The 26,731-nt window shown below is 34.6% G+C and overlaps 1 protein-coding gene across 1 annotated transcript in view; it reads right to left on the bottom strand.

Annotated features, from left to right (window-relative positions):
• The window catches only part of ZNF385D (zinc finger protein 385D), a gene marked incomplete at its 5' end in the record, with an annotated part of 942,221 nt that overhangs the window by 723,145 nt on the left and 192,345 nt on the right, over positions 1–26,731 (bottom strand). Inside the window, one exon of the mRNA XM_079704335.1 lies at positions 7,856–8,074. Within this exon, the coding sequence (XP_079560461.1) occupies positions 7,856–8,074 (219 nt within the window). The remainder of the gene's footprint in view (positions 1–7,855; positions 8,075–26,731) is intronic.

The following is a 26,731-nucleotide window of genomic DNA, read 5'->3' as shown; positions in this document are numbered from 1 at the left end:
GCTCTTCACTTTCCTAGGTTCAGGCTGGGCAGGTCAGTTATATCCCAGCTTCTAACTGCAAATCAACATATGTAAATTAATCAGGATGTTCATCAAACAGTGAGGCTTACATTTAAGGCTACCTCAGATCAACCTTAGAGATATCCTGAAATTCTGTTGGAACCCTAAGTGATAGGCTCTTTTTTCCTACTTCTGTGAGTTTCCTTATTTGTGTTTAGATTTCATGTTTTCCACATTTTCATCCCATTTCCTTTTTATCTTCCAGAAATTCCTTACCATTTTACTCTTCTCAAGTGTGCAATGCTGCTATGGAGTTATTTACTTTTGTTCTCAAATTTCTTGTGTCACGTCATTGCTGTTTTGAAAACAGAAGAAATACATGTACCTGGGCTGCTATTTTTGAAAATTACTTTCTGATCCCTTATTTAAAGACTTAAAATTAACATTTTAAAGGTCTACTTAACGATTAATCTATTGTACCATCTTAAACACACACACACACACACACACACACACACAAACACACACAGGCTCATACCACTGCTTAGTGTTTTTAAGAACCATGCAAAAAAAAAGATGAAGTGTGACATACCTGGGGTGGAGCTGTAGAAACTGTGAAGCCAATTTAAATAGGATTTGACTCCAAATGCAAAATAACTTTTAAGGAAAGGGGAATTCATACCTAAAAGAATCCCGTCTTTATTAACTACTAGCACTGTCACCATGAGCAAATTACTTTTAGGTGAAATATAAAGGAAACAGAACAAAAGTGAAAAAAAACATACTTTCAAACCTAGAAAAGTGGGGAAAATGATTATTTTTCTAAGATTAGGGGGTAGGGAAACACTAGGACTGGAAGATGCTTCTGTTGGAAATGGTTAGTGACTGAAAGAGGAAAAAGGTGAGGAAAGAAGAGGTAGTTCTACCCATGCTAAACATCTGAAGTTTACATGGACCAAAACAATTTACTCTGCACTCCCAGTTTATACCACCACTGCTATAAGCCCCTAATTGCTGCAATTCTTCAAACGCTCCCAAATATATACCCCCATATACACACAGAGAATCACAAATTGAAATCTCTTCTATCTCAAATAAATTCTGTCCTCTAACTAAATGGCATGCATTTAATTCATCCTTTTTTCTCTTCAAGTTTCCCTTAATGGTCATTTCATCTAATTGTCATGGATAACAGTGGTCATGAAGAACTAGAGTACACTTTTCTTGGGCAGAGTGGCACGGTCTCCTGACAGGGGTCAACATAGATTATCAACCTAAGTTTGTAAAACCTCACCATTATCCCAGTAAAGAGGGGTTTCTTCAGGACACAGATTGCATAAAGAAATCTCTTTGTTGAAAAAGATGTTGTTCTTCAATGGAATTAATATTAAGTTCAGGTGAAACAAGTAGTTAATGACTAGAAATCTATCCCTTTTGGAATAATCAATGTGTTTTCTCTTCAGGGAGAAAAAAAAATCAGTAACCAAAGCCAGAGACCTACTCAAAATTTGAACATAGTATGTCAGCATTTGTTACTTTTCCCCATATTTTTATCCCTCAGTGATAAAAAAAAAACTTAGAAGACTCAAACAAGAACAGAAATAACTTATTACATAATGTTGGGCAATTTAACATCAGCATTTTATTTTCTCCCCTTGGCTGAACCTTCTAAAGGGTATGGTTGATAAGAGAGAAGTATGAGCAAAGCAATATTCCTTATTGCATGTCATATACTAATATAGATATGATATCATCAAGAAAGCAGTTTTCATTGTTAAATAAAATTATCTCAAAAGGGAATACTAAGAATCCACAAATGTACTGACAAATTCTAATTAGTTATTGACATTCTACAAAAGCATGAATAGTACTTGGAGATTAAAAGATAAGACAAAATTATATGTAAATGAAAAAGTTACATATATTTTGTGTGTGTGTGTGTATGTATATATATATATATATATATATATATATATATATATATATATATATATATATATATATCAAGGCTTGAAGTACCAGAAAATTCTATGAAGCTATTTTGTTTTTATTAACTAACAGTGTTGCAGGAGAAGGAACATCTTGTAAATAGAAAATCTACTGACACTTTTAACCTCATCTGGGATAATCAATGGAAAGAGAAAAGAGAATAGATCAGTGAAAGCTAGAAAGTAAAATTTTATTTAGCTTCTCTGTTAAATAAAAGAAAATGTAATGGTAAGAGGAAAAGATAAGGGTAACAATACTAGATTTATGTGCTACAGAACAATGAGCACTAAAAGAGTCTAGAATACTCTTAAGATAAAACTGAATTATTTGATAGCAGTTTCAGCCCAATAAAACTAGAAAACCAGGCTTAATAAAATAACTCAAATATGACAAAGAGAGTGTGTATAAAGTAAAGCTGCCACAATAGGTCAACTTGTTACTTGATACTTCAACAAGCATTAATAGGAGCTTAACCATGGTGAGCACTGAAATTGAATTAAATTAGTTGTCCATAGAAGCTTTAAATACCCTGAAAGTTGTACCCTTTGTAATACGTGTTCCAAAATGCTCTTATGAATCAAAGAAGCATTTTTACTCTTACAAATTTCTGTCTTCTGATAAAACCCCTTGTGATATTTCATTTTAACATTTCATTTTATACTTCATGTTAATATTAAGGTTTTTCCACTATAGAATATATCACATAGTCGGAAAGCAAAATGACAGATGTGAGTAAAATCCGAACATTCAGCTAGAAATCTCAACTGCATTATTAATTTCTTTACAGTGATATAAAAATATGCAGTCATAAAAAGTTGATCATCTATAAACACTATTAGGCTATAATGCATGTAATATTGTACATATATTGTTTATTTATATTTATTTGCATACCTCGTAGAATGGTGACAAAAAGGTTAGAAGTAATTACCTTTGTAGGATTCTTGGTGATTTTTGTTTTACTTTTGTACATTTATGTACAGCTCAGACAGGACAACATTATTATCATCAGAGAATAATCATTATTTGCAAAACTTACATTCCTCATAAATATAAAAATAAAGACTTTTTCCAAAGAGAAAGTTAGTAAGTCATGCAATTTGTACTGGAATTTCTTTGGTTTATAGTTTTCATGAAAGGGTAAAGCATGGAATCTCTGGAATATGATAAATTCTACACATTTAAGCAACTTTTAATTATGGAATACACTGCTGCCAATTCTGTATCTCACCTCATCTTCAAAAAGTGCACTAACATAAACATAAATCTATTTCTGGAATAACAGAAAATACAGTGATAAATTACACTGCACAAAATGTCCTCAGCAGTTATGTTGGTAAAGAAAATTTAAGGAAACATCCGTTTTATTGTAATAATATAAGTTAAGTGCTTTAAAAATGACATAAAGTCAGTCGCATAAGAAAATACCCAAATAAATGGCATAATTTTGTTGACAGTAGAATGTAACTCTGCCCTGGAGATGAGTGTTATTGCTGCTAATGTAGACATGGGAAACTTTACAAATACAAAGAGTTACTATTTGGCAAGTATCTTAGTCCCTTTGATTCTTGGCTAATTTATTTGTGAAATAGATGCAGTAACAGTTGCTTTGCAGAATCATTGATTGGGATTCAATAAATGATGTATATAAAATACCTGGAACAATAAATACTAGTTCACTTTTTGTTCCCTTGGCATTTTTGATGATAAAGCTTAAATATAGGCATTAAATGGAAACTACATATGGGGGGAAGTATTAAATGCTGTTGCTTTTGCACAATGAAATATATTATGCATATTACTTATGAATATATAGGAAGTATTGGTGATGTCTTAGGTGGATTCCCAGCAGGCAGACTCTGAGAGAAAGATTTTGGGGGCAATTGGTGGATTAGGGATCAGGAACTGAGTGAGAGGCAGGAGGAGAGTGAACCTGGTGGAGGGTGGGCTGGACTTGATAGAATTGCAACTCTGGCTTCAGCAAATCTGAAGCCGGAATGGCCTTTTGAGGCAAGAAGCTGGGAGGTTTTGCCCCAGTAAGGGAGGAAGTTCAGGAGGAATTCAGCAGGCAACACTCCCTATTGGCAGGAAGGACCTGGGCGTCTCGGGACAGCACACATGCAGGTGGTAGACACGTGTCCTAGGTAAATTTGCCTCTGCCAAGAGGGCAGCAACTGTCAAAAACTGAAGTTAGTTAGGTCTCACCTGTGGGAGCCATGGCCTCCTAATTAACTAGCACACATGACATATTTTTTCACTGTGATCTTCAGAAGATCGTTTTCCCTGGATGACATGAGAAACGACATGAGAAATGCCACATTTTGCTCAGAAATACAGAAACCGTATTTTTGATAGGGTGGTGTCTCTCTTGTTCATTCTTATTCTCATATATTAGGATACGCCTCTAGGCATGTAATTATACAATGTTCTACAGTCATTCAGGACTGAAGTGATATTTTTTTCCCATGTAGACAATCTCGAAGGAATAATAATAAAAATTAGTTTCATTTCTATTATTTATGTTATTTGTATTCCTCAAAACAAGTTACGTATAAGGTTGGAAGAATCCAGGTAAATATCTCTAGTATCTTATTCCTTTTTTGACACTACTATATATATTTCCCATTTGAAATCTAAACTGAGGTGGTTTTCTAAAGGTAGAAGTCCACAGCAGTCATATGTGTGTGTGTGCATCTTCAAGGAGAAGGCTATCTCCTTCTCTGTCCCATTTCATTCTCTAGATAAACTAAAAATGATATTGCTCTCAACTAAAAACTTATAGAATCCATTATTCTTGAGAATTCCTGACTTTAGCTTGGTCTCTGTGTAGGTAAAGGAACGACAATTAATAAGTACATAAGGCTCAGAATTGGGCTCCTTTTTTTTCCCAACAGGTCTGAAAAAGTACATTTTTAGAGTGAGAAGATGGAGGGATATTTAAAAGAAATAATATGTTGCTATATTAATGTAAAGTAACAACTAACTCAGTTGTGAGTGGATTGTTTATAGTTAGGTCCACCTGTAGTTAGTGGTGAGGGCTCCTCTGAAGTATGATTTCAGGTCAAACTAATATGACCAAAACCAAATGCTTCCGTTAATTCATAAGCATTTTTTTAAATAAATTTATTTATTTTTGGCTGCGTTGGGTCTTCATTGCTGCGTGCGGGCTTTCTCTAGTTGTGCCAAGCGGGGGCTACCCTTTGTTGTGGTGTGTGGGTTTCTCATTGCAGTGGCTTCTCTTGATGCGGAGCACAGGCTCTAGGCACATGGGCTTCACTAGTTGTGGCGCACGAGCTTAGCTGCTCCGTGGCATATGGGATCTTCCCAGACCAGGGCTCAAACCCATGTCCCCTGCATTGGCAGCTGGATTCTTAACCACTGTGCCAACAGGGAAGCCCTCATTTTTAATTACTTTTATTAATTTAATGCTAATTATAACCTTGAAAAGATAACATGTGTCAAAAATGTAGCAATAAAACTTGTTAAGCACCATATTGATCAATGCATTGTTGGGAATCTGATAGAATTTTATTTTTTATATTCTCTTAAAATAATTTTTCTCCTTGAATAAAGAAAGGCACAGTTTCTACCAAATATTAATTTTGGGGAGACAGTATACTTTAGAATACACCTATTTAATGAATAAGACCTGAGTTTGATTTCTAGTTTGACCATTTAACAGTTGGGTGACCTTCAATACAGGATTCAATTGACATTATCCTCAATTTCCACATCTGTAAGAGGAAGATAATGGAAATATCTCTCTAGTTTTGAGGAAAAAATAAATAAGAAAAGGTACATAAAGCCTTTAGTATAATGCTAGCCCACAATATGTGCACTGATGTAATTATTTTAAAATATTTGATTTGAGGAAACTCATTCCTAGTATTATGATTTGAAAGTGGTTGACCATCCTAAATTTCATCTGAGACTAGCTCTGATATGAATTTCTAAACCAGGCATGTCTCTTGAGTGTCTTTCTATGACATAATTTATTGCTTCTCTGAAGAGGTTTGTAAATATCAAGGTAAGTGAAATAAAACACCAAAGCTAACACCATTAGCACCACTGAAACTGAGCAGTACCCTGTAGGGCTCCTGGGCACAAAAGCCTTTCTGTGTCCCTCATATCTTGATTACAGAAAATAGGCTTCATTCAGCCTCCATGACCTTCCCTGAGTTCCAAACAAGCAGGTTCAAACAGTTGCTAATCAGGGAAAGGAGGGGATGAAGAGACAAGGGAGGTGCAGTCAAGAAACAACAGTGCAGCCTTGGGGCAGGGTCCTGGTTCCTCCTCAAGGGATACACGTAACAATATCTTTGAGCTGTTTTGCAGATACTGAAATCCCCACCAGGTGGGAGAAGTTAACTGTATGCTGCCCACAAGCACATAGACCCCAGACGGTTGGAACCAGAAGGTTGACGATGCCGACTCCTGCTTACCTCCCCACCAAACCAATCAGAAGAATGTCCACAAGCTGACCACGCACTGCTCCTAAGACTCCTCACGACCCCCTCCAGGGCGGGGCACACAGTCTTGAGGACATTAGCCCATTGTGTCCCCCTTCTCCTGGCAAAGTAATAAAACTATTCTTTCCTACTTCACCCAAAACTGTCTCTGAGATTTAATTCAGTGTCAGGGAAAGAGGCCAGATTCTGCTTCCCCACCAACACCAACTTAAAGAAAAACAACTTGAAATTGAGTCTTGCTGTACTTAAGATGATTTTACTTAAATATCAATGACAGGGAAAAGGTTTTCCTTAGGAGATTCAAAATAGAGACTGTGAAATCCAAATTTTTAAACATGATTTAATAAGTACATTTGCCTCACTAGTTCATCTTGGGTCTACGGAATTTAGTAGTTCTTATTTACTTTCTGATGACTATCTTTATTTTTTACATTGTTTTGACTGATAAGATCCATGATTAACTATTTGACATACAAAAGAGAAACAAAGAGTCCTTTCTGTTAGAATATTCCAGTTCATCCATAGTAAAAACTACAAAGCAAGGTAGAAATAATTTCCTTGAAGCAAACTACGAAATTATATTTGTTTTTGATCTCAAATACTGGAACAGATCAAAATTTAGTCTCATTTTTAAATGTCATTAAAATTTAGGTAAAATATACCTTATTGATGAAACATGAAACATCCAACCAGACCACAATATTGTAACTCTTTGGAGTTGCTATTGTTTCAGCTCCCCTATGTCCTGCGGCAGAAGTCCACCCTTCCCTCCCTCACCACTCCATGCTTTTTCTAATAACCTTCCTTTCTTTTCCCAAAGTATATGTGTGCTATTTTAAAAATCTGCTTACTCCTAAATTCAACTTATACTTTTAAAAAGCAGTCTAAAGTGATTAAGCAAACCATGAATTTTCACCAGCAAATTTAAACAAGCTGTACATACTAATAGATCTATTTTATTGGTTAAAACACCTACCTGAAAAGATAGGTATTTTTTTAAATCAATTGCAGTCTTACTAACCAATTGAAGCCCCAACATGCACGAAACAAACATAAAAAGCATTGTTTTATATAAAATGTAAAAGAATGTCCACTTCCAAATAACTATATTAAAGTCAAACATCAAGAAAGCCTAATGTCAACTTTTTCAAATTATCATAAATGTCCTGGTGGGTCATGATCACAATCCTAATAAATTTAAGCATAGACAACAAATAAATTTCCCTTTCTCTCTCAAAAAGCTGTGAGATATTCTTTATTTTAACCTACTAAGCTCTTATTTAATGTTTTTCCTGGTTTTAAAAATACAGATTACTCTATTCTTTTATTTCCCCATCTGCAGGTACACAAATAACTTGATGATGTAAAACTGAGAATATATCTTTAGAAAGACTTACCATTGTCGTTTTTCACCATACCATTGCTGAGTTGTTTTAATCTTTTTTGATGTGATTTGCCATTGTAGTGGATTTGGGCTTGAGCGGCTGAATTCAGCTGAATGTTACACACGTTGCACAAAGTGAAATTGTTATGTTTCTTTTCTCTTTCTGTTTTTTCTTCAAAGTCATCAGGTAAAAACTCAGCCTCACTCTCTCCATCTTGTGCACATGCAGAAGCTAGGGGGGCAAAGAAAGTTATGAACAAGCCAATCAAAATTCCTGGATTCCTATGAACATTTGGGTTGTACCTTTTTGAATGGGAGTTTTCATCTTTTCTGGATATATGCCCAGAAATGGGATTGCTAGATTATATGGTAACTTTATTTTCTTGTTTTTAAAGGAACCTCCATACTGTTCTCCTTAGCAGCTGCACTAATTTACACTTCCACCAACAGTGTAGGAGCACTAAATACACACACACACACACACACACAATGGAATAATATTCAGCCATAAAAAGCGATAAAATACTGCCATTTGCAGCAACATGGCTGGACCTACAGATTATCATACTAAGTGAAGTAAGTCAGAGAAAGACAAATATCATATGATATCAGTTATAACTGAAATCAAAATAAAAAGATACAAATGAACTTATTTACAAAACAGAAATAAACTCACAGACATAGAAAATAATCTTATGGTTACCAAAAGGGAAAGGAGGGGGAGGGATAAATTAGGAGTTTGGGATTAACAGATACACACTACTCTATATAAAATAAACAACAAGGTCCTACTGTATATCACAGGAAAGTATATTCAATATCTTATGATAAACTATAACAGAAAAGAATCAGAAAAAGAACACACACACACACACATATATATATATATATATATATATATATATCTGAATCACTTTGCTGTACACCTGAAATTAATACAACATTGTAAATCAACTGTACTTCAATAGAAAAAAATTAATAAATACAAATAAAAATTAAAAATAAATGAAAAGATTCCTTATTAAATCGAGCAGCAAATAAGCATTGTCTAGACACTTAGAATTCAAAATTTCCACTTTGTCCCATTTTAATAGGTTGCTTTCACACTATACATTCATCTTTATATCTTTCTTGGGATACAAATGGCAAATGTTTCACTTTGCTTCTTCTATGTCAAACACTGTGTTAAATGACAAATGGCTAACATGCATTATCTCATTTAGCCATCATAACGGTGGAAAAGGAAACAATGAATAAACTATAGTTTTTCCTGTTTCATAACTAAAGAAACTAGGGTTTAGAGTGTTTAAATAACTCACCTAGGGTCACACACCTAATAAGTGGTACCTTTGGGATCAACATTCGGTTTTATTTATCTTCATATCACAAGCTTTTAATTATCATGCTCTTTACTAAGTATTAATGTATTAGATATTTCCCTTTTGATTTCAACAACTAAATAAAATTATCTTATTTTCATATTTCTTACCAATTAAGTAAAATCACTTACATTTGTATGGACACATCCTACACATATAAAAAAGCTAAAATCGTTCCAGTACCTAAAAATGTATGTTTTGTACCTCATATACATAAGAGGTTCTGAATATCCAAGATACCTTCATACTCAGGGTGCAAGGAAAGTGTGACAGATATAAGGATTATTTGGGAATACATTATTTTTGGATAAATATAAGCTTTGTATGCTCAAATCTAAGAGAAATGGGCAACTGACAATTGCAGAATCTCTGACCTTGAGATGGTAATAATTAAAGCAACCATTGCAATACATATTTTACTGTTTATTTATAAATCACTTAAAAGAATACTGACTCCTTTCTAAGATTTTTCTGTGCTTTTACTAACAGGACTCTGCATAACTTTTACAGTCTAGATATGATTTTCCATTCCAATTTTCCAGATTCTTCAAAGATCTTTTCATAGTCTTTGGAAATATTATCAGAGGAGAACAATTATTATTTTAACGTGCATTTATTAACTGCCTACTGGGTGGCAGGCCCTCTCCTTGATGCTGGAGAAAAACTGATGAGCAAGACAAGAGTGATCCTGCCGTTACAAAACTTACTGAATGACGGGAAGAACATGGGCTTTGGTATCAGGCAAACGAGATAACAAATGCCAAAATAATTTTGACAATGTATAAGGAGTAGTTTGTCAGTAAATGATGAAAGAAAATCTAACTACTGACTCAAGCTAAACACCTAATACTTGAATCTCTTAATGGATATTGAAGCATCCAATTTTTAAAGAGAGTAAAAGCCTTTAAGTATATAATTCATGCTTTTTGGTGGACTAATTTATTTAAAATACACTAACCGCTTTTTAAAAAGGAAACTTTATCTTTCTTACTCAGGTGGCCGCTATTAGAATAATATTAAATACACAATTTGAGTGGTCATATTTAAAAGAAAATTTAGGGACTTCCCTGGTGGCATATTGGTTGAGAATCTCCTGCCAGTTCAGGGGACATGGGTTTGACCCCTGGTCCGGGAAGATCCCACATGCCGTGGAGCAACTAAGCCTGTGTGCCACAACTACTGAGTCTGCGCTCTAGAGCCCATGAGCCACAACTACTGAGCCTGCGAGCCACAACTCCTGAAGCCCACGCGCTTAGAGCCCGTGCTCCACAACAAGAGAAGCCACTGCAACGAGAAGCCCATGCACCACAACAAGGAGTAGCCCCCACTCGCCGCAACTAGAGAAAGCCGGCATGCAGCAGTGAAGACCCAACACAGCCAAAAAGAAAGAAAGAAAGAAAGAAAAAAAGAAAGAAAGAAAGAAAGAAAGAAAGAAAGAAAGAAAGAAAGAAAGAAAGAAAAAGAAAAGAAAAGAAAATTTAGAGGCTTTGTAAAATTATCACATAATTTTAGTTAAAGGAAAGTATATAACTATATTTATTAGCTTTTTTTATTTCATATAAATAAAGCAATTTAGGTATTTATTACAGGTTGTATTCAGAATGTTTCAAAACTTCTTTTTTTTAGAGTTAATTTGTATTTTTTAAATCTTTTATCTCAAATATCATTAAGTAATGAAAATGATTAAATGAAGGTGCATTTAATCACTGTGATGTTCTATAGGCAATAAAAACAGATAGGGAAAATTACATAACATAAGAAATTATTTCTATACAATTGAAAAACAAACACAAGATGTAAATTTACATATAATATGTTTACAACTATGTAAAACACAAGTAAGACTTAGGAAAAATATTAGTAGTCATTGATTCTGAATGATGAGATTAGAGTTGGCTTTTTTCCCCTTCATTTTTTCCATATTTTCAAAATTGTACCTAATGACCACTTATTACATTTATTATGAAAAAATAAATCAATATATTTGAAAGAAATAAGCCAAAAAAAAAAAAAAAAGAGCTTGTACTAACCTACTGAATGAAGGGTTTATGTTTATCAGAACTAGGGCAAACTACACAGACAATCCCAGTACACGAGTCCTTGTGACACAACATTTTTGAAAAATATATGCATATGTTTGGAGAGAAATAGTTTCTTCCTTGATTATTTCCATCTTGACCTATAAAATAAGAATGTTGGCCAACGATTTAGCAGGGAAAATGCTGGAGAAGAAATTTCCTTCCAAGGCTATAAGATTTATTTGCTTACATGTGAGGAGTTCCCTTATCACAAAAGAAAGTGAAAACTGTACCATCTGAGTCAAAATTAATTTTGCACTGGGAGGGCGAGGGGCAAGGATAAAAACTCTTAAAGGAAAAAGGGAATTTCAAATTAACTCTTGTAGCCGGGGTGTGACATCATAAAACATGTACAGATTTTGAAAGAAAACTGTCGTTATTTCAAATGGTACTCTCTGAAATAGGAAGCAATATGAATGAGTAATTTTTATTATTTTACTCCTAATATGGTAAAAGTATCATTTAAATGCTGGAAGGGAAATTTTGCTCATTTAAGATGCATTGAGAAATACTTTAGTGGTCACCATCCACAGGCTCTTGGCAACTGGATTGAAACCCAAAATATTTTTTTGTTGTTGTTGTTTTGTTTTGTTTTTTTTTTTGCATTACGTGGGCTTCTCACTGCTGTGGCCTCTCCCGTTGCGGAGCACAGGCTCTGGACGCGCAGGCCCAGCAGCCATGGCTCACGGGCCTAGCCGCTCCGCGGCATGTGGGATCTTCCCAGACCGGGGCACGAACCCGTGTCCCCTGCATCGGCAGGCGGACTCTCAACCACTGCGCCACCAGGGAAGCCCGAAACCCAAAATATTTTATCAGTTATCTTTTTCTTTTTTCCCCACCTAAACTCCATGTCCAGAACCACTAAAATGCGATGAAAGTCTGTTGCTTCACACAACAATGTGGATCCACACTGCATCATGTAAAAGGTTTAAAGACTAGGATTACCACAGGAATGATTACTGTAGGAATCAGGTATTTGTCTGTATATATTTTTTAATTTTATAGATGTGGAGCTGAATTTGCTCCTACAGATTCATAGAAATAATTAAAAGGTGTCATACATCGAGAACTTATCTTTGATAATTCATATTAAACACTGTACCTGAGCATAACTTGAGAAAAATAAAACTGGAAACAATATTTTCTTTCCCTAGGAGGCAACATGCTTGTTGAATTTGATTTCTAGTGCATTGTTTTGACCCACTTTAGAGCCTTCTGAGATAAAAACTGAAACATCATCACTTGTACCAAAGCACCAGATTTTGGTATGAAGATTGTCCTAAAGAGTGCTGATCTTCAAGTCCATTCTCTATGCTTACCTCTTTATTCCTGCCCTGCAACTAGGTTTATCAGTACCAATTTTTTTTTTCAGTACGTGGGCCTCTCATTGTTGTGGCCTCTCCCGTTGCAAAGCACAGGCTCCGGATGCGTAGGCTCAGTGGCCATTGCTCACGGGCCCAGCCGCTCCATGGCATGTGGGATCTTCCCGGACCGGGGCATGACCCCGCGTCCCCTGCATTGGCAGGTGGACTCTCAGACACTGCGCCACCAGGGAAGCCCTATCAGTACCATTTTTTAATTTTTTTTTTTAGATTCCATATATATATGCATTAGCATACGGTATTTGTTTTTCTCTTTCTGACTTACTTCACTCTGTATGACAGACTCTAGGTCCATCCACCTCACTACAAATAACTAAATTTCGTTCCTTTTTATGGCTGAGTAAATATTCCATTGTATGTATGTATGTATGTATATATATATATATATATATATATATATATATATATATATATATCACATCTTCTTTATCCATTCATCTGTCAATGGATATTTAGTTTGGTTCCATGTCCTGGCTATTGTAAATAGTGCTGCAATGGGGTGGGAGGGGGAAGCTGGGGCGAAGTGAGAGTAGCATCGACATATATACACTACTGAATATAAAATAGACAGCTAGTGAGAAGCAGCCACATAGCACAGGGAGATCAGCTCAGTGCTTTGCGATGACCTAGAGGGATGGGTTAGGAAGGGAGGCTCAAGAGGGAGGGGATATGGAGATATATATATATATACATATAACCGATTCACTGTGTTGTACAGCAGAAACTAACACATCATTGTAGAGCAATTAAACTCCAATAAAGATGAAAAAAGAAAAAGAAAAAGTGCTGATATTCTCTTTCCCACCTCATCCCAGGGTAACAGGTTGTACCCCTGGTGAACCCTAAGTTTGGTGTAACCCAAATGATTAATAATTAAAAGCTGGAGAAAAGACACAGGAGTGAACTGAAGGAGCTCACCATCAACACAGCTAAATAACTAAATATATTATTGGATTATAACCCAAAATATAAAATATATATCGGTGAGTACATACTGATTAAAAAAAATGGGGCAGAAGATACAAACCTCCCATATAGGAGTATCCCAAATCATTAAATAGATGCTCCTTCCTCAAGGAGGGATGGAGCATGACTCCCTATTCCTTAAGTGTAGGTTACATGTCTAGTGACTTGCTTCCAAATAGCACAGTATGGAAGGAGAAGAAAAAGTCACTCTGCAATGGAGAAACCTGACAAACATGGCCTAAGCTGTGTAACTACAGCTAACAACAGTGATACATCATGTTAATGACCTGTATCCTTGATATGATGTGTGGAGAATGGTATTTCACCTCTCTAGTCTTCCTCAGAAAAACACACAATCCAAGTCAAGCCGTGAGAAAAACATCGGACAAACCCAAAACGCGGGACATTCTACAAAAGATCTGACCATTTCTCCTGGAAACCGTCAAGGTCATCAAAAACAAGGAAAGTCAGAAATTATCACAGCCCAGAGGAGCCTAAGGAAATACTAAGACTAAATAAAAGGTGGTGTGCTGCATAGAAAACAAGCATATGCTTACCAAAAGGGAAAGGGGAGGAGGGAAAAATTAGGAGTTTGGCATTAAAATATACACACTATTATATATAAAATGGATAGCCAACAAGGACATACTGTATAGCACAGGGAACTATACTCAGTATCTTATAATAACATATAATGGAAAAGAATACAAAAAAGAATATGTATACGTATATATATTTTCACATATAACTGAATCACTTCACTGTACACCTGAAATTAACACATTGTAAATCAAATATATTTCAATAAAAATTAAAAAAAAACAACTGACTGCACAAACAGAAAATAATGTGGTGTCATAGATGGGATCCTGGAAAAGAACAAAAGCATTGGAGTAAAAAACCCTAATAAAGTCCAAATAAAGTATAGAGTCCCAGTAACATTACTATTCTATTACTGGTCTGTTAGTTGTGACAAATGCACCAGACCAATCTGTCAACAGTAAAGAAAAGTAGGCAGGTGGGTTTTACAGAACTCTACTAACTTGGGAACTTTTCTGCAAATCTAAAACTATTCTAAAATAAAAAGTTTATTTAAATTGAAAAAAAAGTTAGGGACTAGTTCAGGACCATTGTCTCTCTCTTTCCTTGACCAATACAACGGAAATATCTTTGGAGCTTCTGTACTCTGGGAAAGAACTAAGACAGAAGCTTCTCTTCTCTTCATCCTTTGCTCATTCATCTCCACAACAGGAAAAGTAAAGTGCGACGGGGAGGGTGAGGGGAAGGACCACTGCCTTGCGTGGGGCCTGCCATCTTGACCCTGTACTTCAAACTGGCTTAAAAGTACATTCTCTTATCTTCTCAAATACAACATAAATACAACATAAAGTGTCAAGGCTTCACAACCCTGGTTTCTCAAGCTGCCCTGCACGTGACTTGGAGGTAAATTCAATGCAGAGAGGAAAGGGTGGGAAATCCAATATGGACCATGGCTTCAAGCCATTTTCTCTAAATCAACTTTGACAGCCAAATAACTAACCTGCCAACTCATTAACAAAGAATCTAACACACATCCACTGAGTCCTCGTGTGTAATAACGATCGGTTCCAATGAAGATGAAGGATGAGCCATTTTCACACACACACACACACACACACACACACAGTGTTATCCAACCACTCTCCATATAATTAAGAATTCATAAACCTCATTTTTGGTATTTCAACCCTATCAAAACAATCAATATTAACACAAAATCAAAAGTGTTTAAAGGAGCGTATATTAACTGACAACCAAACCTAATTTTATTGAATGGAAAACTTTCCTTACAAATATTTTCAATGTTGTATTTCAATGTTAACAAGCCAGGTTCCACTGTTTTGCCCATGATTAGTTTTATCCCTTGTTCTTGGATTTGCTCCCTTGTCAAAATCTAAGATTTCCAAGAATCTTGAAGTTCTACAATAATTTGTACTGACAATGAAATGACAATAAATGACATCAGCCAACAGGCAGTTTAGAGTACAATAAGCCATATTTTAAAAAGGATTTTACACATGACCTATAAAGGTATACAACTGTAAACAGCATAAGTAAACTAAACTAAAATATTCTTGTTTTTGTAATGCTTTCTCTTGCCATAGAATATTTTTAAATGAGGAGGATAGGGACTTACAAGTGTAGAACACATTTAGCACAGGCTTGTTCCATAAATGGTGGCAGAACCAATACTAAACAAAAAATCCCTTAAAAATCTTGGTCTGCAAGTACATCTAACAGTCATTTTCCATCTAGATGAAAATAAAAATTTGAACTGTACATTTTTCTTGGTGATACAGTTGGAAAATGACTAGTTTAAGTAGATGACTACCAGCTATTTAGTAAAAAAAAAAAAGAAATTATAAGTTCATTTGATAAGATGTTTTAATCCTTTGAGTTTTAGTAGTATTTCTACAGAGGGTGGCAAGTGATAAATTTTGGCTATTTCTTTCAAAGTCAATTTCTTTCTTTAAAATTAATTAACTAATTTGGTTGTGCTGGGTATTAGTTGTGGCACACGGGCTCCTTAGTTGTAGCATGGGGCTCCTTAGTTGCGTCATGTATGTGGGATCTAATTCCCTGACCAGGGATCCAACCCAGGCCCCCTACACTGGAAGCGCAGAGTCTTATCAACTGCGCCCCAGGGAAGTCCCTGAAGCCAATTTCTTTCGAAAATAAAAGTCAAAGTCTAAATATCGCCCAAATGCATGACAACATTTGTCCTCAAAAATTCTCTCTCTGAAAAGCAGAATCTACTAATATTGAATGCCTTATAGAGTCTAATATAAAGAGCTTTCTCAGTTAATTTATTATAAAAAAATAATGTCTGGGGAGGACACATCAATCTAGACCATTCCACTAAAGGGAAGTTGCAGTATGTATAATCTGTACAAATTCTTATAGAGTTTGTAGTTATCATGCAACTTTTCTCGACTGGCTCAATAAAAAAGAAAGTAGACAATGTAACAAAGATTTAGTCATTATTTATGAGGGTATGATCACACAACTGCAACTGTAAGATATTTTGGAGAAAACTTTCAAAGGTGACCTTAAAAATTAGAAAAAGGTTGTGGAGATCCTTAATAAGCATTTATGGAGTGAAACAGAAAAAAATATGTACAACTGGTACGTGATTGCATACTGCTAACTTGGAATAAAATTTCCAGAGACAACACCATAAATGGATTTCAAAAGCACTAATTTAATTTGAGATAACTTAGAAAAAAATGAGAAAACTACTAGGTATTTGAAATGTGGTTCTAGAGGTGACAAAGACACTGTTGCCAAAGGTTCCTCCACAGAGTTTAAATAAACTTGGTGAATGAAATTAAGATCAAAAATGAAATGTTACAAGCCAATATTTTAAAATCTAATCCTCATTTTTCAAACTTATGGAAGAAAATTGGCCACTCTTTTGTCTTCTAGTTAGAAAAAATGAGGGATTAACTTTTATTCTATATTTCCTTATATTAGGATCTGCATGGTATAAATTATATCCATATATACAAATATATATATATATATATATATATATATATGCCAAATACACTGTGAGAAATCAAATGAACTATTTCATTAGTGAATTTTCCTCTATGTTTAAAACCAATTTAAAGAAAAACTCATATTGTACTACAAGGTTAAATATTATATATTATATGGAATATTTAAGTTATACCATCTCACCTTTGAGTAAATTATAGATTGCAGCACTCTTATACATTTCACTTTTTAAAGTGTAAATAATCCATAATTAGCACTATAAAGTGCCAACATAAGAAAAATTTTGCATTAATCTCATTCCCCACTAGAGTGCAGTATGAATTTAAAATTAAAACTACAGTATTAGGAGAATCCATAACACTAGGCATAAAAATAACATTATTGTAATTTTGTAAATATCTGATGCATACATATATATATATATATATATATATATATATATATATATATATATAATATTCAGCTTTAGTGGCATGTATATATAGTATAGCTAATGAATTCTGTGTTACTTCACCGAATACACCTACAAAAAAAGACAAGATAAATTGGAGGAAAGTCACAGAAAAGCTGACAAACTATATCAATCATCCTATATTATCATAAGGTTTTATTAATAAGCAGCAACTGTTTCTTATATAGCCTCTTGACTTAAATATCACTTTGAAACTTTAAAAATGAGGATATTTAAGTTAGTAATATCTTACTTTTATAATACGAAAATAATATTACAGATTACAGGAGACAAATCAAGATTAACGGATTAGTATTTCAACTTATTTTTATTACCTCATGGCATCAAACTAAATTTGTCAGTCTCGGTAAGATTATGGTTTTCAAAAGCTGATGGAACTCTTACTAAATAGTCAAGGATTCACATACAAAATTAAACCAGGAGTGGCAGGAACAAATATAGAACAAAACTTTTAAATGTATTCCTTTCCCTTATTCAAAGAGCACACTTTCAGTACTGCAAACTCAGAATCAGAACTTCTATTTTGAAACCTCAGATAAAGAAAATTTTACCTTACTCTTTAATAGACTCATCATAAAATCATGGCTAGTATATCTTTGACACAAAACTGGAGCTCATAGTTTAATCTTAAAAATAAAAACAAAGGTAATTATTTTGTAAGGTCATTCTTCAATTAGAATCTATATTCAATAAGAGGTCAGATATATCTCACATTTCAATGTAATTAATATTATCCCTCAAAGTTTCAAAGTCCTATTAAAAAAAGTATTATTATTATTATTATTATTATTATTATTATTATTTACAAAGAAGGTGCAAATAGTTTCCTATATTCTGACCTGTTTTTCTTATTTGGGGGAATCTCTTCTTGAATCAGTCATGTCTTCAGGGTGCCCTTGGCAACACATGACCCCCTGGAATTTTGCCACCCAGCATCCCTCCCATCCTAGCAGGGATGTTGATAATGAATTAAGAGCTGTTGAGTTCTCAGGCCATATTTTTAACAAAGCTGCTTTAAATGTTAACCCTGTTCTCTTGAGAATGCACCAAATTTCTTTGTGCTTTCATCTGTACCCTACTTTGCAACTAAAACAGCTTATATAAACTTAAGAGTGGTCTGCTCCAGAAAAACTTCTGAAGACCTAAATTAGATAGAGACTGTTTTGGCTTGTCTCTGGTGAAAAATAATGTCAAGGAATCACCAAAAAGTGATTGGACAGACATAGTTTAAGCATCTCCTCTGTGTCCAGCACTCCTGTAGACGCTTAGGATATTAACACACCCCAGAAGCAAATATCCTAGTTCTCAGTGGAGTCTGAGAAGAGGGTGAAAATACCTCTTGGTTATACTGACTTTGGATTGACTTTTTTTTTTTTTGACTTTTGATGATCAGTTACCCACCAAGGAAGAGTAAAACTGTGATGTTTATTGTGATTAACATTTGGGGTTGCCAATTCAGCATTTGGATCGCTAAATTGTTCACTTCTTTTAAGAAACAGCTTTGCTTTCTCTCTCATTCTTGGTGCTTAGAGCCCAGGATTTCTTCTTCTTCTTTTTTTTTCCCCCATGGACTCTGTCTTCTTAAAATATATTTTGATATTTTAGTGATTTCAGCTTTTGCCCCTGGCTAGTCTTTTTCTAATACATACATTTACTCATGGTATTACGTGTCCAGTTTTTTCCATGAGAATTCTTAAGAACGAAATAATCACTCTAAGTTCCATGTTTCCTTTCACATTTTCTCTCCCTCTCAGTATCAGAGGATTAGAGCAGATGAAATTGATGATACAGAGTATCTTCAGGCTGCTTGAGAATATTTTCTCATATTAAGAGAAAGCTCCCTGAAAAATGTATTCATTCCAGCTGGAGCAGACATAACATATGATGGTCCCTAGTATTTCTACTTCATGGTAGTCAGATCTTTGCAGAGCTGATTCCCCTGGAGAACCTGTAACTTGCTTCTACAAATAGAATATGGTAGAGATGATGGGATGTATGTGCTTAAGGGGCATGATTATGTTACATGAGACTGTAATGCCTATTTTGTGAGGAGAGACTCTCTTTCGCTAGCTTTGAAAAAGCAACCTGAGTGTTCTCCTTATGGAGAAGACCACTTGGCAGGGAGCTTAGGGTAGTCTCTGGCCAACATCCATGAATAAACTGAAGCCATCATAGCAACTGAATGTTAACCAACAACTATATGACTGAGGCGGGGGTTCCTTCCTCAGCCAAACCTTAGATGAGACCACAGCCCAGGATGATACCTTGGTAATCAACTTCTAGAAGAGTAAAAGAAGTAAAAGGTCTGCCACAACTTCCCTTCATCAGCTTTCTTATTCAGTATTTCATATACCTATTTGCCCTATGCGCTCAGATGATGTGTTTTGTTTAGAGCCATTTTGCTCCAAAACTCTTAAATCCACACAAAGTAACTGGTATGTCACTGAGTAATCTGTCTCTAAGTCAGAGCATTTTAACTAGCTACCCAAATGATACTTTGTTTAACTTTCTCTTTTTGTTCATCAACTGCAAGCTGGCAGAGGACCCAGAGGGCCCAGATTAGCTTTTGTTCATCAACTGCAAGCTGGCAGAGGGCCCAGAGGAACCAGATTAGCAATGTCTGGACTCCTGATCTTCAGAAGCTATGAGATAATAAATGTGTGTTGTTTTTAGCCATTATGTTTGCTGTGATAATGTATAAAGTCATGCAGCAATAAAAAAACTAATACACCAGTGAACTCTTTGGTATTAATAGTAAAATTGGGAATTGACCTAAATTTCCAAGGCAATGTATTTGCTCATCAAGAAAAAGTTCCAGACAGCTTACCACCTAAGCTTTTTAAAAATGGTTTAAGTCTTTTTTTAATGGTTTAAAACATCCCAGCTGTATCCCTAACCTCAAATATGTAAAGCATATTAGAATAAAATAGATTAAAAATAAATTAATTATTTTCCCCATGAAGATTTAAATCACCCGATGTACATCCCTGGAAGACATCACTAATCAATCATGACACCCTTTCCTTCAGAGCCTGAATTGAGTTTCACATACTCAACACATCACTGTAAGAATCCACGAACTGTTCAAATTTGCCATATAAGATAAAAACCTATTTTCTATACTAGATACTAGATACATTGAGCAATATATCACGTTTGACTTAGAGAAAAGTATAAACGTATTCCAAAAAAAAGAAACAATGCATTAGTCATTTTTCACTATAGTACCATTTAACATATTTTTCTATCATATGAATGATAAGCTTAAAGATGGTTAATTAAGTTTGCAGAACTCAGTAATTCTAGACCCTGTAAAAAGAATCAAATTTGAAAATGACATTGTTAAATTATAGCACTTATTATAAATAAAAAGGTAATGCAGGGTGGTAAATTTAAGTCAGAAAATAACTATATAATAGAGATTTTTATATGTAGAAGGGTTTAGAAAAGATTTCCTTATACTCATATTTCTCAAATGTGTTATATTCATGTTTAAACTCCAAATAGATACATGATAGATATGAATTCAGGTCTAAGAAGAAATGTGAAAGATCATTAAATGGTAGACAGTAGATTATACATTTAAATGACAAGAAATTAGGTTTCTTAGATATAAAAAGACGACTAAGAAGAACCTTAATAACAGTCTTAAAATACATAAAGTAATATTATTAAATTGAAGGTGGTTTTCAGCTTCTCTCCATTTCTATTAATGAAAGAGCAATAATACATGAGTTTAAACTACAGCATGAAAAATTTAGGTGACACAGAGTATTTACTCATTTAAAAAGGAAGCTCATTGGCTGGCTTTTTTGAAATAAATTTTCATCTCTCTAGGGTAGTTAAAATTAAATCCTTTTAAAGGTAAGACAATGGATTTTGCTCTTTTCAAGTGCTTTGATCTCCAGAGAATGAAATGATTTAATAACAAGGAATCTTCCTAAAATTAAAAGATTCTTTAAAAGTGTTTTTATAGTTCACATTGATATATTTTCATTAAAAATAGTTTTAGTAGTAGGAAAATAAACTTTAATTCCCCCTTAAAATGTTGCTTTTAAATTGCTTTTAAATTTAGCAAAGTATTAGGTCTTAGGACTTTTAGTAACTGTTTTCACCTTCTTTGTAGCCTTAGTTTCTTTTTTTTAAATTCAGTTTTCAACAATATACATATTTCACATCTTTTATATTTAGCTTTTAAAATAAAAATGTTAATTAAAAACAGCTCAGGCAGCTAAATATCAAAAAACAAACAACCCAATCCAAAAATGGGCAGAAGACCTAAATAGACATTTCTCCAAAGAAGACATACAGATGGTCAAGAAGCACATGAAAAGCTGCTCAACATCACTAATTATTAGAGAAATGCAAATCAAAACTACAGTGAGGTATCACCTCACACCAGTTAGAATGGGCATCATCAGAAAATCTACAAACAACAAATGCTGGAGAGAGTGTGGAGAAAAGGGGACCCTCTTGCACTGTTGGTGGGAATGTAAATTGATACAGCCACTATGGAGAACAGTATGGAGGTTCCTTAAAAAACTAAAATTAGAATTACCATATGATCCAGCAATCCCACTCCTAGGCATATACCCAGGCAAAACTAATTCAAAAAGACACATGCACCCTTATGTTCTTGGCAGCACTATTTACAATAGCCTAGACATGGAAGCAACCTAAATGACCATCGACAGATGAATGGATAAAGATGTGGTACATATAAACAATGGAATAACAAGCCATAACAAGGAAAGGAATTGGGTCATTTGTAGAGATATGGATGAACCTAGAGTCTGTCATAAACAGTGAAGTCAGAAAGAGAAAAACAAATATCGTATATTAACACATATATGTGAAATATATAAAAATGGTACAGATGAACCTATGTGCAAGACGGGAATAGAGACTCAGACGCAGAGAACATAAGGGTGGACACAGGGCGGGAAGGGGAGGGTGGGATGACCTGGGAGGTTAGGACTGACATATAAACACTACCATGTGTAAAATAAATGGCTAGTGGGAACCTACTGTATAGCATAGGGAGCTCAGCTCAGTGCTTTGTGAGGACGTAGATGGGGGTGGGGGGGTGGGAGGGAGGTTCAAGAGGGAGGGGATATAAGTATACATATAGCTTATTCACTTCATTGTACAGCAGAAACTAACACAACATTGTAAAGCAATTATACTCCAATAAAAAAAAATGAATCTAGAAAGAAAAAAAAGTTCTAATTTTTAATTAGGTTAAGGTTTTATTTAAGAGATGTGGGACTTCCCTGGCGGCGCAGTGGTTAAGAATCCACCTGCCAAGGCAGGGGACACGGGTTCAGTCCCTGGTCCAGGAAGATCCCACATGCCACGGAGCAAATGAGCCTGTGCGCCACATCTACTGAAGTCAGCGTGCCTAGAGCCCATGCTCCGCAACAAGAGAAGCCACCACAATGAGAAGCCCGCTCACTGCAACGAAGAGTAGCCTCTGCTCGCTGCAACCAAAGAAAGCCTGCACGCAGCAACAAAGACTCAATGCAGCCAAAAATAAATACATTTATTAAAAAAAAGAGAGAGAGAGAGAGATGTGGGGTACAAAGTCTTAAATTTCTCTTTATCAGTACTTGGATTTTAATTAAATATCAACCCCAGTTCTTTGGCGAATTCAAAGATTACTTGAAGGAGTTCTGATCATGAATTTACAGTAGCTGTAAAAAGATCAAGGCACATCAAAATGTGTTGATCCTAACATTTTCCAGGTGTTTGGTCTCCAGAAATCCCTTCACCCCTCTGGCTCTGTTTCCTTATTTGTAAAATGAGGGAAGTAGGCGGCTGATCTCTGTTCCCTTCTAATTCCACAAACTGTAGCCTAGTTGAGGAAGTGATATTTTACACTTATGTTCATGCTACCATTATTAATGGTGCAACATGGTGTTTTGTCCTTAGAATAAGTTTTAAAATCTGATATTTGTTTGGATTTTAAAGGTTGATAAACCATTTTCACAGACACGTTCTCATTTAATTTTCCTTTAAAATGATGTCACATCTCAAATCCTCAGCAATGTGTGTATTAATTGATAAGACTGTTGCATTTTATTGACACATCTCAGGATTAAACTCTCAGCATCGAACTACTCAAGAAAAGTCTTGATGGCCCAACAATCAAAAATGTGAAAGTTCACCAGATTGCCATGAAGTCCCTTCACACTCCAAGACTTTATAGATTTGTGATTCCATATATCTCCAATTTTAACACTTATGGCACTGCTATGTGGCTTTTTAAAAAAAAAGAAAGAAAGAAAAAACCTTCCTTTTATCCAGCTTTATTCTAATTTTTGAGGTATGTTTAAATTAAAAATGTTTTTAAAAACATGTCTTCCCTTCCAGAAATTCTGAAATCAGTACTCATTATTATTTACTGTCAACTTCAGTTCATTACATCTATAATTTACCAGATGAGAGAGTGATCTACTTTTTCTGATCCAAAGTGCCAGGGATGAAAAAGGAAAAGGCTGGGGAAACTTTAAAATCATAAATTTGGGGGAAGGATGTATAGATCAACAATGAACAAGGAGAGAAACAGAATACTAAGAGAACATTTAAGCCAAATGAAATGGCACAGTAGACAAATGTTTAGATAGAATATTCTTAGTGTCATACTTATTTCTAACTCAATGATGCTTATCAGTTAAACAACTTTTATTGCAGGCTTAGTGCAAACTAGACAATTCCGTGTGCCCAAAGCATGCGTATCAGCTATTTTTTTTCTCAAAACAATTCGCAAATATGTAAATATATGCAAACCACTGAGATCCATTTTTTGGATACAGGATTCCTGTCCCACCTGGAAAAGCCCACTGGAAAGGGAGATGTTAGTTATGCTGTGTCTGAAATCTGTCCAGGAAAGCAAGTTATTGTTTATCATCTTTTGAGAACAAACTCTATTCATAAAGGCAGGACAATGGTAGAAATTGGCATAAAAGAGTATATTAGTTGCTAACTCCTGCTGGCTTATTTTAATGCAGCTTTTAATAATAATATCTTGCTAAATTGGAAATAGGCATAACTTGAAACTTTTCTGGTCAAACAGTCCCATTCTTTTAAATATTTCAAAATTCAATTAGGTTTTACATTCCTATTGCTTAATTGCTTACTCAATGTTACATAGGCATTAGAAAGTGAGAATTCTTTTTTAGGAACTTGAAAATAAGAAAAGGCTCTGAAGAATTAAGCTTTGAAATAAATACATAGTGGGTCAGAAAAAAGCTTTGCAAAATTACAATGGAGAGAAAGAATGCTCCCAAGCCAACAAAAGTTCAGAGGAAACTTGAAGTGGCTTGAACAAAGGCATCCAGATTATGAAAAAATATTGACTTCAAGGGATTGGTCAACCCGGAAAGCACGAGAAAGGATCCGCTAAGCAGTGTGACTTGGATTTATTAAAACAGTGTCCAGGGGATGTTGGTATGACCATCTCTGGTGACAGAGATGTTGCAGGCTTCAATGTCCTGATATCCTAAAACTCTTGGTTCATTCAACTCTCCCTGTTCTGATGAGAAGACCACCAAGCAACCTTTCGATTTTGATACGGCTTTGCTTATCTGGGAAGATGTGTCTGTAAGGGCAGAATAATCTAATCATAAAAACTTGATATGTTTTTGATCCTGGGTAGTAATTTCGTGCTGAAATCCTGGAATTTCTCTTCATTTCATGCTCTTACTGGATGGACTACACGCCCATATCTATAAAATAGTTTTGTTCATAACAAGGATCCAGAGTAATTGGCAACAATACCATATTTGAAATGTGTTCACAATTAATATTTTTTAAATGAATAACATTAATGAAAATGTCAGGGGTTTGGGGTTGATTTTTTTAAAAAACTAATAATTTTGAAGCACTTAGTATTTACTAGGTGCCATACACTGTTGAAACAGTTTACAAATATTCATTCACTTAATCCTCAAAATATCACCAATGAGGTAGTTCCTATAATTAACCCAAATTTACAGATGAAGAAATTGTGGCATAGCTGGATTTTGAACTCAGGTTCTGGTTCTAGAATCAGTCTAAGGATATCTACAATCTAGATTGTAACCAACGAGGAGATTCTACAATCTAAAATCCCCTCACATATGAAAATGTATGTGTAAATTCTTAAAGTATATGGTCAATTTTTTCCTGAAATTTCTTCATTTCTTGGTTCAGTACCTTTTTCTAGCAGCAAACTTAAACTGTCATCTTGTAGTCCGGAAGCACTGCAGTCATTTATTTAAATGAGATCAATTAAAATAAGATAGCTAAGCACTAATCAACATCATATGTTTTTCAATTAACTGGTAATACATATCTATTTCTCAAGCTCATTCTAACTAATGGAGCACTTGGGGTGGTTTAGAACTATTGAAGACTATAATTAATTTACAAAAATCAATTTTTAAAATATGAAAGCTCTCCTGCAGTGAATAATTTCTCTCTCCCCTTCTCTCTCTTTCTAAATACACACTGACACACACACACACACACACACACACACACACACCTATGCATACTTTTTAAACTCTACACAGATTTTTAATTTAATTCATTTTGTAGGGAGAATGGAGTTAGTAATGAAGTAAGAGGGAACAAATTTGCTCTCATGAGGAATATTTAGATATTCTAAATAACAATTTATTAGATCAGTGTCAATTCACAATATTCAAACTTTGTTTAAAGAGGGAAATTATACAAAAATGTCCCTCAACAGATAAATGGATAAAGAAGATGTGGTATATGCATACAATAGAATACTACTCAGCCATAAAAAATACTGCAATAATCCATTTGCATCAAAATGAATGGGCCTAGAGATTATCATACTAAGAGATGTTAAGTCAGAGAAAGATGAATATCACATGATATCACTTATGTGTGGAATCTAAAAAATAGTACAAGTGAAGTTATTTACAAAACAGAAACAGACTCACAGACATAGAAAACAAACTTATGGTTACCAAATGGGAAAGGACAGTATGAATTAGGAGTTGGGATTAACATATACACACTACTATATATAAAATAAATAAACAACAAAGACCTACTGTA

Source organism: Hyperoodon ampullatus (assembly GCF_949752795.1).
Source record: "Hyperoodon ampullatus genome assembly, chromosome: 5".
Taxonomy (NCBI): Eukaryota; Metazoa; Chordata; class Mammalia; order Artiodactyla; family Ziphiidae; genus Hyperoodon; species Hyperoodon ampullatus.
Note: the sequence above shows the minus strand (reverse complement) of the source record. Positions and strands in the feature narration are given on the sequence as shown.